General features: G+C 40.3%; 1 protein-coding gene across 1 annotated transcript in view; it reads left to right on the top strand.

Moving 5' to 3' along the window:
* The first annotated feature begins 3,008 nt into the window (after positions 1 to 3,008).
* The window catches only part of LPCAT1 (lysophosphatidylcholine acyltransferase 1), a 57,570-nt gene continuing 45,668 nt past the window's right edge, over positions 3,009 to 14,910 (top strand). Inside the window, exons 1-3 of the mRNA XM_009280206.1 lie at positions 3,009 to 3,148; positions 4,676 to 4,890; positions 14,607 to 14,719. Coding sequence (XP_009278481.1) covers positions 3,015 to 3,148; positions 4,676 to 4,890; positions 14,607 to 14,719 — 462 coding nt within the window. The 5' untranslated portion in view covers positions 3,009 to 3,014. The remainder of the gene's footprint in view (positions 3,149 to 4,675; positions 4,891 to 14,606; positions 14,720 to 14,910) is intronic.

Here is a 14,910-nt window from a genome sequence, read left to right as displayed (position 1 = left end):
ACAGGTACTGCGCTACCATTGCTCCATCCCTGGAAACATTCAAGGTCAGGTTGGACGGGGCTCTGAGCAACCTGATCTAGTTGAAGATGTCCCTGCCCACGGCAGGGGGGTTGGACTAGATGACCTTTAGAGGTCCCTTCCAACCCAAACTATTCTATGATTCTACCACCTGCTAAAAAAGAGGCTGGTGTCACAGCCGGACCCTGTACACCTGTGTACTTGGAACTGCTTCTTGTTGTCCATTTCCACCACTGCTGTCTCTGGACATAGAAGACCAAGAGGCCTTTTCTACACACTTATGCCATCTTTCACAACCTTATGGATGCAACTACTGCTTTGGTTCTGTGATGTGGCTCTAAAGTGATCTTGATACAAAGGATTGCTACAGAGGTGCAAAGGACTGAATAGCTCACCATCAGTCGCCTGCCAGTCAGCTTTGCCCTGGTACAGGAGGAAACTTTAAGGAGTGGGAGGGAGAGGGTGTGAATCCCGGAGGACTGTGTCCTCACCTGCATTTTGTTTCCCTTTTTTCTTGAACAGCTGGTCCTTCTCATCTTATGAGCCTAGAAGGCAGCTGCTCTCTCTTCTCCAGTTTCCAGATGAATGCTCCCCTATTTTCTGCCAGATGTGGTGGTCTTGTCTACGGATGCAGAGTTGCATGAGTTGGTATGACTTCAGTGCTCATCTGACCATTGCCAGTTTAGGAAGTGGAACTGGTTCATCTGGGAAACTAGCCTATCTAAGAAAAAAAAAAAATCCTTTTTCTTCCAATTCTGCAAACTGAAGCAGTCCACCCAGGGACTGGAATCCTGTTTTTGGGGACTGAGACCATGGTTGTTACGAGATCATGGTGCCAGTCTGAACCATCACTATAAAATCTGGCATTGCAGTAGGCTGGTAGCTCAGGGTTTGAAACTGGTAGCCTAGGCTTTTCTCCTGCTGTGTGTTCCCTTGCCTCTACCCTAAGTCTACAGATTTGTGCAGCTACAGGGTGAGTTGGTTATTGAGCTGTTTTGGGAAGAGAGAGGAAGCTGGAACTGATCAATGGAAAACTGAGCTGCACGATGACTAGATCTGCATCAGGGAAGAGAAGTAGTATGTGAATAATGCTTTCCACAGCAGCCTGGAGATGCATCAGGTTAAGCACAACATGAGACAGCACCTTATGCCTCATTACTCATCCTTGCCCAGCCATTGTGATGCTGAAAAGTGCTTTTCTACCTCATCTGGTGCACCTGTGACTATGTGGCATATTTCCTTTTGAATTCTCTTTCTTTACATGGTCCTTGTATTTCTTAGTATTGTCTTCATCTTCCGCTAGCCTCCACTGTATACAGCTTGAGGAGCATTGGTGCTACCCCAGTCAGCTTCAAACAGTTTTCAGTTCCCTCTCTCTCCGTTAACCAGTCATCTGAAGCTGTACCCTCCTCCACTTTAAAAGCTTTTTTTTCTTTCTTCCTGTCCTTTGACCGAGGAAGATGGGACTCTTGGCTCCTGGAACAGTTTCCTGGAGCAAGTGGATCATTGCACAGATAGTTGCTAAGTTGTGTTTTCTGGAGGACAGTTTGGGAACAACTCCAAACAGCTCAGGAAAGGCCCTACTTTTGGGAGAATTCTTCAAAAGGCTGTGGGAGAAGTTCCAACATGACATGTTTTTCACCAAAGTTGAAGGCAGATAGCTGACTGGCTGGGAATGAGCTCTCCGAGAACTAGAGTGCTGGGAGGAGGTGCAGAAGCAACTAGGTTGACTGTGGCTTCCCAGGGGAGGATAACTTCTTGAAAACCTCTGCTTTCCAGGGGGTTGTGCCTGTGCACAGGCCTGGAACATAAACTCGTATGCGTGTCTGGATGTTTGTCCAGAGGTGTCTCTGCACTGTGTTCCCTGCTGTGGTTCCCCACAGCTTGTGGTTCCAAGAACGTACAACAGAGGAACTGGTGCCTGCCCAGTCCTGGAAGAGCTTTCCAGGTTGGGCCCTGTATTGCCATGTGAATGCACCCTGCTGAAGAAGTGCACATCACTGGCTGGGAGCTGCTGTGATGAACTGACTTCTGTGTGGTGCAGTAAGATTTACAACACACCCGTGCTAAATATTTACTTAATGTGAGGCTGCGGAAAGGGAAAAGAGCATGTGGATGTATTCACTGACAAACATAGGGTTTGAAGAAGTGTGGATAGCTAAGACTGCATTAGCTTTAAGGAATGTGCTGTGTTTCAGCTATAATTAAGATTGGTGAATACAAAATTGTTATACATATGTGCTGGTTTGGGCTGGGGTAGAGTTAATTTTCTTCATAGAAGCCGGTACGGGGCTGTGTTTTGGATCTGTGCTGGAAACAGTGTTGATAACACAGGGATGTTTTTGTTACTGCTGAGCAGTGCTTGCACAGAGTCAAGGCCTTTTCTGCTTCTCACCCCACCCCACCAGCGAGTAGGCTGGGGGGGCACAAGAAGCTGGGAGGGGACACAGCCGGGACAGCTGACCCCAACTGACCAAAGGGATATTCCACACCATGTGACGTCATGCTCAGCAATTAAAGCTGGGGGAAGAAGAAGGAAGGGGGGGATGTTCGGAGTGATGGCGTTTGTCTTCCCAAGTCACCGTTAGGCGTGGTAGAGCCCTGCTTTCCTGGAGATGGCTGAACACCTGCCTGCCCATGGGAAGGAGTGAATGAATGCCTTGTTTTGCTTTGCTTGCGTGTGCAGCTTTTGCTTTACCTATTAAACTGCCTTTATCTCCACCCACGAGTTTTCTCACTTTTACCCTTCCGATTCTCTCCCCCATCCCACTGGGGGGCAGTGAGCGAGTGGCTGTGTGGTGCTTAGTTGCTGGCTGGGCTTGACCACAACAGCTTACACCACAATTATTTGTTTGAAGTTGAAGCATATTCTGCTGTTTTTAACATTAGATATTTTTAAGTTAAGACTTCGGATCAGTTTCTAGGAATCACTGACTTTTTCAGTCCAAGATTGTGTTAGAATAACGCATTTGTTTTGGATTTTGCAGATTGCCTTCATGACCTTGACTCTGTTTCCTATCCGACTCTTTTTTGCTGCTTTTATGATGTTGCTGGCCTGGCCTTTTGCATTCATTGCTTCAATGGGATCTGACGAGCAAGAGCTTGAAAAGCCGCTCTCCTGGTGGCGAAAGTGAGTCACTGTTGTGGTGAAATACTCAGGGAATCGTCGTTTATTTCAGCAGTTTGAAATAGAGAAGATTGGAAATACCTGGTATCTGTCCCATAGACCTGCTTTTCTCTTCAAAAGAAAAATATAAAAATTATTATTTAAACACTTTCCTCAGATGGGAAACTAAAAATACCTCAACTGTTTGATTTACCAGGTGACCCAAGAATTACAGGGAAAAAATCTGATCATCTCTGGCCTCTTATCTTTATTGAGGATGTAGTGTGAAGCTTCATTGTGACCTCCTTCAATTTCAATTATTCCCATAATGTCAACTTCTTGTTATGAAGATTGACACTATGGAATGTGCCCAGATTTCGTATTCTAAATTGTTGTTTTAACCTGCTTCACCCCATTGTTTGCTATCCTGTGATGAATTGACAAAATTTGTGTTGATTCTCTGAGGGCTTGCCCCATGCTTTAGTGCTTATCAATAAGTCTGTGCTTGCTTTAATATTGGAATGCTAGTTAAGGTAGAATGTAAGATAGTGTTCACCCATCCATGAAAACTGCCGTTTGAGGAACAAGGAAGGAGGAGTGTATCACCTCTTCTGTAGAGAACTTCAAAATTAGGAGCTGGCACTAGCATGAGGGAAGCTGATTGTATTTTGCATCACAGGAGGGAAGGAGGTTGAGAACCACAGAGGCACGTCACTTTACATTTCATTTGGAATGATACCAGTATAATGACGAAAGGAATAATGGACTGCCTTCAATCTTGCATACAATTATTTTGAATCTTTTTAGATTGTCCCTCCCCCATTTCATCCATTTATCAGTGTCACCCTGCTCTCCAGCCTCCAATCCCTGTGAGTGTAACAATTTGTGGTGTTTGGTTTTTGCACTCTGTTGATTCAAAGTAAATGTTTCTTCTTTCATGACTGTCAAGACAGTTTAAAAAACAAGCAAACAAAACCCCACAAAAAAACCCAACCAAAACACTTTAGGTGGAGATGGGGAAAAGGAAAGAAAGTAAAACGTTTCCAGAGCTCCCGGATGTGTTCTGTAGGCATCCCCGTGTTTGAGAATCTCTGCCCTACGCTTCTTTACTGTTTTGCGTGGGTAAACTTGAACACAAGAATCAGGGTTGTTGCATTCTAGCAATATCCTAATAGCATTTTTCAGGACTCAGTTTACTAGAGCTTTTTTGGTGTTACTAGAAAGTGTTATTAGACATTGTATAGAAGAAACTCAGCAGTCATAGTCTGAATCAAAATTAATCTAGTGATAAAATAAATGCCAATTTTATTGTGATTAAAAAGCATTAATTTTCAGGCATGAAATGGAATTGAATGGCATCTTACCTTAAAAGTGGTCTTAAATCTGCTGAGAAAGAGAAAACAAAAGGTCTATGCAGTGTTCCTGCTCTGTTTAAGCAGGATGGCCTATCTGTGCTTTTGTCGTGCTTATAAAGTTTTTATGTAACGCTTTTCTTGTCATTATTTTAAGGTATTCTTGTGGCAGCATAATTGTTTTCTCAACTCTTTACAGGATAGTGGATATTTTGCTGAAAGCAATCATGAGAATGATGTGGCTTGCTGGCGGATTCCACTGGATAAATGTAAAAGGCAGACGGGCATTGCCGGCAGAAGCAGCAATATTAACTGTGGCTCCCCATTCTTCCTACTTTGATGCCATTCCAGTAACTATGACCTTCGCCTCCATTGTGATGAAAGCAGAAAGCAAAGATATTCCTGTTTGGGGAAGTAAGTTGGTAGATACTTAATTTTTCAAGAACAATTAAAAATGATTACTTAAGAAGTTCACTGATTGTGTATGAGAAGCCCTGAAACACAAAAGAAAATTTTGCTATAATATATGGTGAGATTATTTTTTTTTTTTACTGGTCTGCTTTGAATGTCAACAGAAAAAACTGGGGGGATGTGTTGGTCTTCCCGCTCCCCGCCTCCCTTTCTCCACAGTTGAATCATTGTACAAAGTTAAAACAATCCTGCAGAACTCATGGTTAAATTTGCAGTGAAATTGTAACATTTTAAGACCTGACAAATAGAAAAGCTAGTTAGGATGGGGCTATAGAGAAAGTCCACCAGAGCTTCTTTCTTGCTGTGAGTTAGGGTGCCATCCCAGAAATGTGTTTTAAGAATGTTGTCTGCTCTGAATGGTACCCTGCCTTGAGAGAGTGCTGCTAATCCTTCATGCATCAGTAAGTTTGTTTCAGGCAGGGTGTGAGAGATGAGCAAGAGCAGATTGTTGGGCAGTCAGATTTAGTCATAAGAAATGCAGATGCCCAAGTCAGGAGTGTTTGAACGCTATCTTTGGAATTATCAATGTAGATTCTCACAAAGGCTTGAGAGAGACCTGTGATTTTTTTTTTTTGGTGCAGTTGTGCCAAAAAAAATGTGTAAGCTTTTAGGCTTGCAGACTTCTAACCAAAGTCTGTGTGGAAGCATTTTGGAGAAACCCACCATGTTGTGGCTAGGGACCAGCAACGTTCGAAGAATCTTCCTGTGTCTCATTGTGTAGACTTTAAGGGTAGTATAAAAAGGACAAAAGATTTTATTTTTACCTTGGGTAGGGACTCTCTAATTCAAAAGTCTAAACAAAAGCTTTGAGTTCCTTCACAACTAAGTGGAGTCAGGCTGTTGGTGTTGACATCCTCCTAAAATTTCGTCAGACAATGTAATTTTAAGGACATGTTCAAAACCAGAAGCAGAGACATGGCCACAAATGGTGAGTGGTTACATCTGGAAGCTTCATGTAGGGAATCTCTTGGTATGAAGGTCTCTCTGTATCAGGTAAAGCTCAGACCAGAACTGTAGCTGTATCTCGATTTCATTGAATATCTGGCTAATAGAGTTTAGTAAAAGTTTGTGGCAGTGAAAAACCTGTAAAAATGAATAGATGCTTTGAACAAAAAGGGTGTAGGCATGTGTTTTTAAAAACTGAGCATAGTATGAAAACAAAAAGAAATTGAACTCTCTTGTCCAGTACTGAAAGAAGATATTGTTGTGAGATGGTATGTTGACACTCCTGTACAGTATAGGTGTATCCAGGCCATCTTGGGCTTTAGGATCAGTCCAGCTGTAGAAGCAGGGGCAGATTTTTCTTCTTTCTCAGCTGACTCAATTGACTGTTTAATAATTGCTAGCTCAGCCAAAAAAAGTAGTCCATGTGGAGCTCTCCTTTACTTGCAGCTGGACTGTTTGGAGGACCCAAACTAGATGAGGTAATTCCAGGCAATGTGTTACTGAAATGTGATGAAACGGCAGAATGGCATTTGACAGAATGCTATAATAGCTGCTTAACTATTCCACGTAATAGATTCAGTGGGGACTAGTGGGAAAGCCTGAGGAGAATCTGTAGGGATGTAGAGGTTGTAGTTACACTGAATGTAGCACAAATAATGCATATCGAGTAGTTCAAACTATTTCCTATATATCTAATTTAATTTTAAGGTAACTTTTAAAAGATTCAGTTGAAAGTCTAGACTTACTGTAACAAATTTTAAAAATGATTCACTTGATTTTGCTCATGTGTGAGCAAAACCAGTTACAGAAAACCCAGAAAACTACGTATAGTGTTTTAATGGAATATTACTGGAATGTGCAGTGCAGTCAAGTAAATGAGTGTTTTGTCTTGTATAGCTGCATTTGCTTTATGTCATGCAGCCACAAAAATTATGTAGTCCATTATGAAGCGTTCAGAAAAATGCCACGGAAATGAAGCATGGCAAAGGTCATAACTGGGGTTCAGAGCTCAAAACCCCTTCTTTTTTCTTTGAGGAATACTTTTATATGAGCAACATTAATTACAGCAGTTTGTGTTATTAAAGTAAATGGACCTTAACAGAGGGGTAAGTAATCACTGTAATGATTAGTTTGGCTTAAAATTTAGTGAAAACTTCCAGTGGAGAGAAGTTGTGATTTTTTTTTTTTCTTTTACTGCTTGAAAGAGCTTTTCTATGAAGCAGATGCTACTGACTATCCTTGCCTCCTTTGATCTAGTATTTTAATTCCAATGTTATTTACGCTTCTCTGCATATACACACACAAAAATGTATTTCATGTTACTGGACAACTGGTATTTCTCTTATGCTATCTGTGAAAAGGTGGTCAAGTTTTTCTTGGATTGTGTGGTGAATTGTCAACACTCTAGACATTCATCTAGAATTTATCCCAGAGAGGTTAGAATTGCTTTTTATGTTCTTCAGTTTTGCAAGTCTTGCAGATTTGTTGTACCATCTTCAGTGAAGTTCTGGAGCCAGCCATTGATAATCCTAACCTTGCTATCTCTTAATTGAGTCTTGGTAATGGTCATTCAGAATCTTCTGGGAAGCTTTGAATAAAGCACATTCATTTAACTCTGTGAGCAGACTTTTCAGCATCTAAAAAATGAAGCAGCAAAGGAAATTTGAAGATAATTTCTAAGGATGAGGACTTTGGATGAAGAGTAGATCTTCATCTGCTTCAGCTTCATGGGGGTTGGACTAGATGACCTTTTAAAGGTCCTTTCCAACCCAAACTATATCCAAGAATATCCAAATATGATATAAATGTTGGCTTTTTTATGTAATGACAGTGTTCAGCAGGACATTGTATGTTGTGTACCAGAGGGATCAGGTGCTTTAGCAGGCGCAAAAAGATCTGATTGCTAACTGGTTACCAAGATTGGTTCTGAAAGTATTTTAATAGGTTTCTGGAGCAGCTGCCTATATTATTGTACCCTTAGTTTGCCAGTCATGGAATATTAAGCTTTTGATCCACTTTTAAGTCCAGATGATTAAAAGCCTGTTCTCTATGGGATTGGAAGTATTCCACAAGTGTGTGTTTGTGTATGAGTGTTTTATTGCTTTCTAATTGAAGGCAGGTCTCCTGGACCACAAAGTCCAATTTCAGAAGCAGACTTAAGTCTTGTGACTCCTTCAGACAACTTCCTTCTTTTTAGGAAAACAAAAGAAACACCAAATTAAAAAATGCTCTTTTGCTCTGACAGAAGAGTTATGACCTCTTCAGTTAGTGGTCAGTAGTGAAGAAAATTACCCACTTGGCACACACACTAGGTTAACAAACTCTGGGGAGGAACTGCTTGCCCAAATATAAATGAGATCTCAATGATCATAAAAAAAAAAAAAAAAAACAGTAATAAAAGAGATCTCAATGATAATAAAAAAAAAAAAAAAAAATCAGTATCTGGTAAGTAGAGAATGCCAGAACAGACGGAGTGCATCACCACGATGCTGAAGAAGGACGTGTCTTTCTGCAGAATGGCTTTCCAGAGTTTTGGTAGGTTGGAGATGTGAAGTTTGCTGGACCACTTTACTGTAAAGTTTGCAGCCCAGGGAAGATGACATCTATGAATCTGTTGCACCTTAGGTTGGCTGAAGAAGTTAGATCAATTCATTCATTAGCACAGATACTTAAACTTTCCTGTTTTGTCTGCTGGACCCCACTTCAAGTCAGGACAAGCTCTTTGCGTAAATTCTGGGTAGTTACACTTCACTGCCTTATTTTTGGCTGGTAAAGCAACCTGGATAAAAGTTATTTTTCATTGCTGAAGTGGTCGGTGCTACTGCAGAAATACTTCAATAAGAAGGAAAAGGGATTTGTCAGTAAATACGATTTGGTGGGGATTTTGTTGGACAACTTTTGTGATTAAAAAAATCTTCTGTGGTCTGAACTTTTTAAAAACTAAATTTAAGGTTATAAGCTAGTTTAAACTTTAAGCAACTTCTCAACATCTGTAACCTCATCTTCTGAAAAAGAGAGGAGGTTGGTACCTGTGAAATGAATGGGGAGATATGTTAGCTTAAGTTTATAAAGGGGAAGGAGGTTGTTTGTACTTGGCAAAATACAGAAGAGCTATAGAGGAAGGGAGAATCATACTGTGCTGTAAAAGCTATCAATTCTATTGTGGGGATTTTTTCCACATCTAGTAAACAAAACCATGAGTTTTTGTTCAAGCTCATCTTTTGAAAGTGCTTTATAGGCCTTTCTTGAGCATAATGACTGAAAGACAAGAAATAAGTGATTCAGTGGGAAATATTTATGCTGTGGTGGCTGGGTATGTTTTCATCTCAGAACTTAAAAGATGCCAAATTACTTACTCATCAGCTTTATGAAAAGTTATGCAACCTAATCCTCCAGTCTTCCACCCCAATTCCTTCTCTCCCCCCCCAAGCACACAAGGAAGAGAACCGTTGTAGACCCATAGTTCTTCAGTGAGAATCTCACATTTAAATACTTCTGAGATTCATCAAAACAGCCCTTAAACCCCTTTTGGAAAAACCTGCTGTAAGGTGAAGGTGTCACAGATTTCTTCTCTTTATATGCTGTTAAATCAGCACCTTACAACACTGTTAAGGTCACTAACTTGAATGCCAGCATCCTATGCTATGTTGGCATTGTAGCCTGCCTTGAGTACATGAATGAGCTCCCCAGTTCTGAGGAGCATCTTGAAGTTATTGCCAAGCTTATCCATTTCATCCTGTGCTTTAAAACCTTCTGTTTCAAAATTCAGTGTTTCCTTCAGGCTGTGGGCACCCAGATGGTCCTGCAATATTTCAGTCCTCACAGGAGATCTCTTGGAGAGACTTAAAATAGTTGCAGTCACCTGTGTATTATAGGTATGCCTTTATTTTTTGAGTTGGAATCCTGGACTTGTTGGATTTTTTTCTTTCTCACTATAAATTCAGTAACAATTACTTCTAATTTAAACTGCTGCTGGAATGCCTAAACCACCATCACTTTTTTTAAGCATCATAGTTCATATCATTTATGGAAGTTACAAACTACAGTATATAGGAAACCTGCAAACAAACACAACTGCCTTCATAAAATACTTTTTAGACTGGCAGCAGGAAGCTAAAACATACAGCCATGCCCTCATACAGGTGCTGCAGGTGTGAGAGCAAACAGCAATCTTTGCGATATGAAAAGGGTCTTTGTCCCTCAAGAAGTCCTTAAAGGAAATAGATCACACTTTGAAAGACCAACCCAAATACCATAAAAATTTATGTCTGTTAAAGCTAAAGAGAACACTGATTATTTACCTCCCACTACTGACCTCTCCTTGTCCTACAAACTGCATGTTTCCTGCCTTTCCCTTTGGAAATAGGGAGAACTTTCCCATTAACACTGCCTCTATGCCAGAAATACTTGGTATCTCTTCTGTCAGGTGGTCCATCTGCTAAGCATTTAGTCAAACTTGGAGAAGTGGTTCTTGACACGTATTTAGCTTTAGTGATTGGTTCAGGCTTGGATCAATAAAGTATGTATTTCTATGTATGATTGTTGCTATAACTAACTTTACAAATCTCATGTAGGGTACCATGATTACAATAACACTGTCTCCGTAAGAACAATATAACTCCAAGTTGAAAAGGTCCTAATTTTGGTTGACTTCAGTTTTGTGCTTTTAATGTAGCTTTGTGTATTTGTGTGTGGGTTTGATCCCACCCCCCCATTTTAAGGTCTCTGAGTCCATATACACAGGAAGCCATTTTATTCTGGAACCTTAATGGTTTTTTTCTCCTCATAACCTTCAGAAGACTTTTGAGTCCCTTGCAGATTTCTTTTCTTCTTTTCTCTCCATAAAAGAGCAGTTTTCATATTAGATATTACTTCATTAGAAAAAGTGTGAGTTCAGAACTTTGCGAGCATGTTCATTTGAGTAAGGCAACTCTTAAAAACTAAGCCCAAGATAGCGCTTTTCAACCTTTAACCTTCATGTTTTTGTAAGCCGTAAATACAGAATGCACAAGAGTGCAACTGCTATTAGAAAAAGTGTCTGTATTTTTTCCCATAGGAGGAAAAATCAAGGATTAAATACTGTAAATGGATATCCCAGTGCAAGTCTACCTGTATTACACAGCCTACCTCCATGTTAAATGCAAACCGAGCCAGTTTGTACTGGCTTTATAGGCTGCCATCTCAGTGTATCAGAGGAATGTATGTGATGGGATTTTGCGTTGTTTGGGGGAGAGGCCAAGTGAAAGCCTCAGGTTCAGCATTCTCTGCTCTTGCAGCAGATCTGTCACTCTGTTTGATGCTGTTTCTACAGTGGTGAAAATGTAACTGCCTACTTAAAAATGTGTGTATGCATACATTTTAGAAGAACAGCATTTAGTGCCACACTGCCATTCCGTTGCTTTTTGTGTTCTCTGATGCCTTGTAGACCATTGGTGATGCAGCCAGTATAACTTTATCTACTATATGGTTGTAGCTGTCAAGCATAATTTAAATGATTTGTTACTATTCTTCCTTCTATTCTATGTTAAATAGCATTTCATGTCTTGATTTGAAACAAGGTTTCCTCACCCACATTTGCCTGGAAATAGAGATGAAATACCTTATTTTTTTTCCTGTTATCCTGAGAAGCTCATTGACACCAATTCTATGTGTTCAGCTCAGCAGAGAGAAACTTTTTTTTGCTTACACAACAGCTGGTGATTGAAATGATTGCATGGGAGTTACGGTTCTGAAATTGGTTGGAGCTGCCACCCTGCAATTAAGGCAATACTGAATTTTTGCAGGGTCTCTAAAAAAAGGCTGTTTCATGCTAGAGCAACTTTCCATTGGTAGCGTATCTGCGGCATTCTGGCTGCCCTGCAAGGCAGAGGTTTTGATGAATTACTGGCACTACTGTTTAAACTGCAGGCACCTGCCTAAGAAGGTGGAGTACAGCATGTGTCACCTGTCTTCAGGACCACTTGTGATGAGCTGAAATTGGGGATGAGAGTGACTACATCAACTAGGACTGACACTGCTAGAGAAAAAGCTGGAATAATGACACTGGCAAGGTCAATTTTGTGAATTGAAGGATTGTCCACCATCGCCCACTAGAATTTAGAATTTAAAGGTGGCTTTAGTGGAGTGAGAGGAGATGGGCAAGCACCTCTTTCAGCATCTCTTGAATACTTGAGCTGTGGTTTTCATTACCTGGTTACAATTGGTCTTGGACAGTTAAACTGATGAAGAGAGAAGGTTAAGATTATGTTCTGTTTATTAAGCATATTGCACAGTTCTGCTTGTTTCCTTTAGTTGCTCAGTATGCCAGCTGTCTGAAGCATTTTCATGCATGCTGCTTTTTGCTCCTGCCCTGATTTTGCTCTAGTCCTGCCTGTTCCTTGCCTCATATATATTGCCTCCAGGCTTCCCTATGTTTCGACTTGACTTCTGACTGCAGTCTCATCTTGTCCATCTATTTGATGTGTTTCTCAGCTTCTCTTTACAGACCTTTGGCCCTGCTCCTGACTATTTATTGCACAGATCGACTTGGTACAGCCTTTGAATTTTCAGATTTCTGTCTATTTACTGAACATGAAAATACGTGGTGAGAATAAAGGTCTGTGTAGCCTTGTGCTCTGTTTTCAAAAGTGGTTATGGAAATAGTATATGAGGAAAGGCAAGTACAGAGCTAGTCTTCCCTTGGTATGTATTTTCAACTTCTTACTGATGACTGAGAGTTTCAATTTCACTTAAATTGTTGAACTTAACCACTAAGGGCCTGGTAGTTGGTGTCTTACAGGATCTTAAGTTGCTGTTTAACAATAAAACAAGAATTCTGTTAGCTTTTTAATCTGATCCCTAAGGAAGTAAGACTTAATATGATCACCCTGTCTCTTCATTAAGCTAAGATTTGATGTGATGGGTTGAAATAGTGACGGCTCAGATAAGCGCCTCGGAGCTCTGGAATTATCTTGTTCATTCCTTGGCCTGAAGTAACCTGAATTCCATCATTTGAGCCTAATGTAAAAGAAACTTCAGGGTGAAGGCTGAGGATGTTTGAGTCTTTTTTGCTTTCTTTTACTTGATAATGTTTTTGCTACAGAATAATAATTTGCAGCAGTAGGGGAAACTCAGGACTAGCATCACTAAGAAACAAAATGAGCAGAGTTATGAAACCGAGTATAGTTTCCTTTGCATCTTATTCCTTGTTCTGTTTTTTCTTTCTAGTTTTTGTGTGTGGTTGTTCTGTGATTTGTGTTTGGTTTTTTTCTTGGTTGATTGGGGTTTTTTTGGCCTTCCCACAGCAGTAACCCCAGCTGGCCCATGATGATCTTTGCTCCCCTAGCAAGCGTTGTTCTGTGGATATTGTCTAAGAGCAGGCACGTAGGAAAAAGTGCAGGAGTACGGTAACTTTTCTCTGATATACTGTCTCCTAAGCTTCGGCAACTTGTAGGATAAAAGCAGTATTTCAGAGGCTGGCTGAATGTTTGGGAATTTGCTGTAAGGTGTGACGGATTAGTTTCACAGAACTATAGAAGGATTTTGGTGAGAGCTGACTAAACTGCCCATGGGGTAACACCAGAATCAGCAGCTTTTGCTGAGTACAGGACTGTAATTCCTTATGCTGTTTTTTACTTCACACTTTAAGCACTGGCTGATCCATTAATGCAGCAAGTCAGTCCTTGACAAAAGAAGATTATACAGCTAGTGTCAGCGAACTCATCTCGCGGTAGTTGGAAATACGAAAACTGTATTTTATATTTGTATTTTAGGCCAATAGAATAGCTAATGATTTAGTGACTTTTGAACCTTCGAATAAGATTGCAAGATACAAAAATGATAAAAAGATATTTGAAGACAACCTGCTTAAATAAAAGTATGAAGTAGTATATTTGAAGATGCTTCTCTTGTAGTGCTTTTCTGACACTGCAAAAGTTGTATATGCTATGCTACTTATTTTGTAAGTGGGCCTCGGTGTCCTTGTGACAGACATGCATGGAGAGGATATTATGGGTTGATTTCTGATTCTTGGTCACACTCATTTTGTATCTGGCTATGTTTAAGAGGTTTCCCACTGAGCCAGGAAGAGGGTGCCCGAGATCTGATGCATCTAGTATGAGGAACAGGCAAACAGGTGACAGCTTAGAAAATAAGCATGCTTTTGCTTTTGATCATGCTGATTCTTCAGAATGATAACATAATATAACATAATCGGTGTATGTAATATCTTTGATGGTGTACCTTCAGTGAAGCTGAGGTGTCTTAGGAGACAAAAGCTCTAAAGACAGTGCCAGTTTGACCTGCAGGATGTTTTTTGGAAGCACTTGGAAGGTTCCTGCTACTTTGCTCGGTTGGCGGAGGCTATAGATTTTGTGATTTTTGTGGTAGGAGGAAATGGCCTATAGTCAGCCACAGCTGTATTGTTGCAGAAAACTATGCATAATATATACAATCATGTTTTAAATTATGTAAAGTGTGTGTATTGGTCTATTAAAAATTGAACAAGTACAAAGTGCCAAAATTGTGTAAATGGTTTTCCTCACAGGAATTCATGAAAATATTTCAATAAAACTGCAATAATTCAGCTGGATATTTAAGTTTGCAGTGTAATATATTAAAATAGTTATGTATTTGTACCAAAATTTTTGTCCAGAGGACTACTGGGGGGGGAATCTTTTTCAAACAAAGGGGAAATAAAAGCTGTTTTGCTTGTTTTTGTTTTCCCTCTTCTTCAGCTCTAATCAAATACATCCGACCGGTATTTGTATCTCGGTCAGACCAGGATTCTCGCAGGAAAACTGTTGAAGAGATAAAGAAACGTGCTCAGTCTGATGGTAAATGGCCACAGGTACTGTATACTACTACTGTGTGACAGATGGTATTTGGCATTTCCAGACTTTGGATCTGCAGTTTACTTTTTTCCTTGTGGGATGCTTTAGATGGCTTGTGGGAGTGGGATTTCCCCCCCTCTTTCTAGAAGATGTAAGATTTTTATCTGTACAAAACACTAGTTTTTCATTGCAGCATGTTTTGAGGGGA

Source organism: Aptenodytes forsteri, unplaced genomic scaffold (assembly GCF_000699145.1).
Source record: "Aptenodytes forsteri isolate BGI_AS27 unplaced genomic scaffold, ASM69914v1 Scaffold114, whole genome shotgun sequence".
Taxonomy (NCBI): domain Eukaryota; kingdom Metazoa; phylum Chordata; class Aves; order Sphenisciformes; family Spheniscidae; genus Aptenodytes; species Aptenodytes forsteri.
This window is presented reverse-complemented; position numbering and strand designations above follow the sequence as displayed.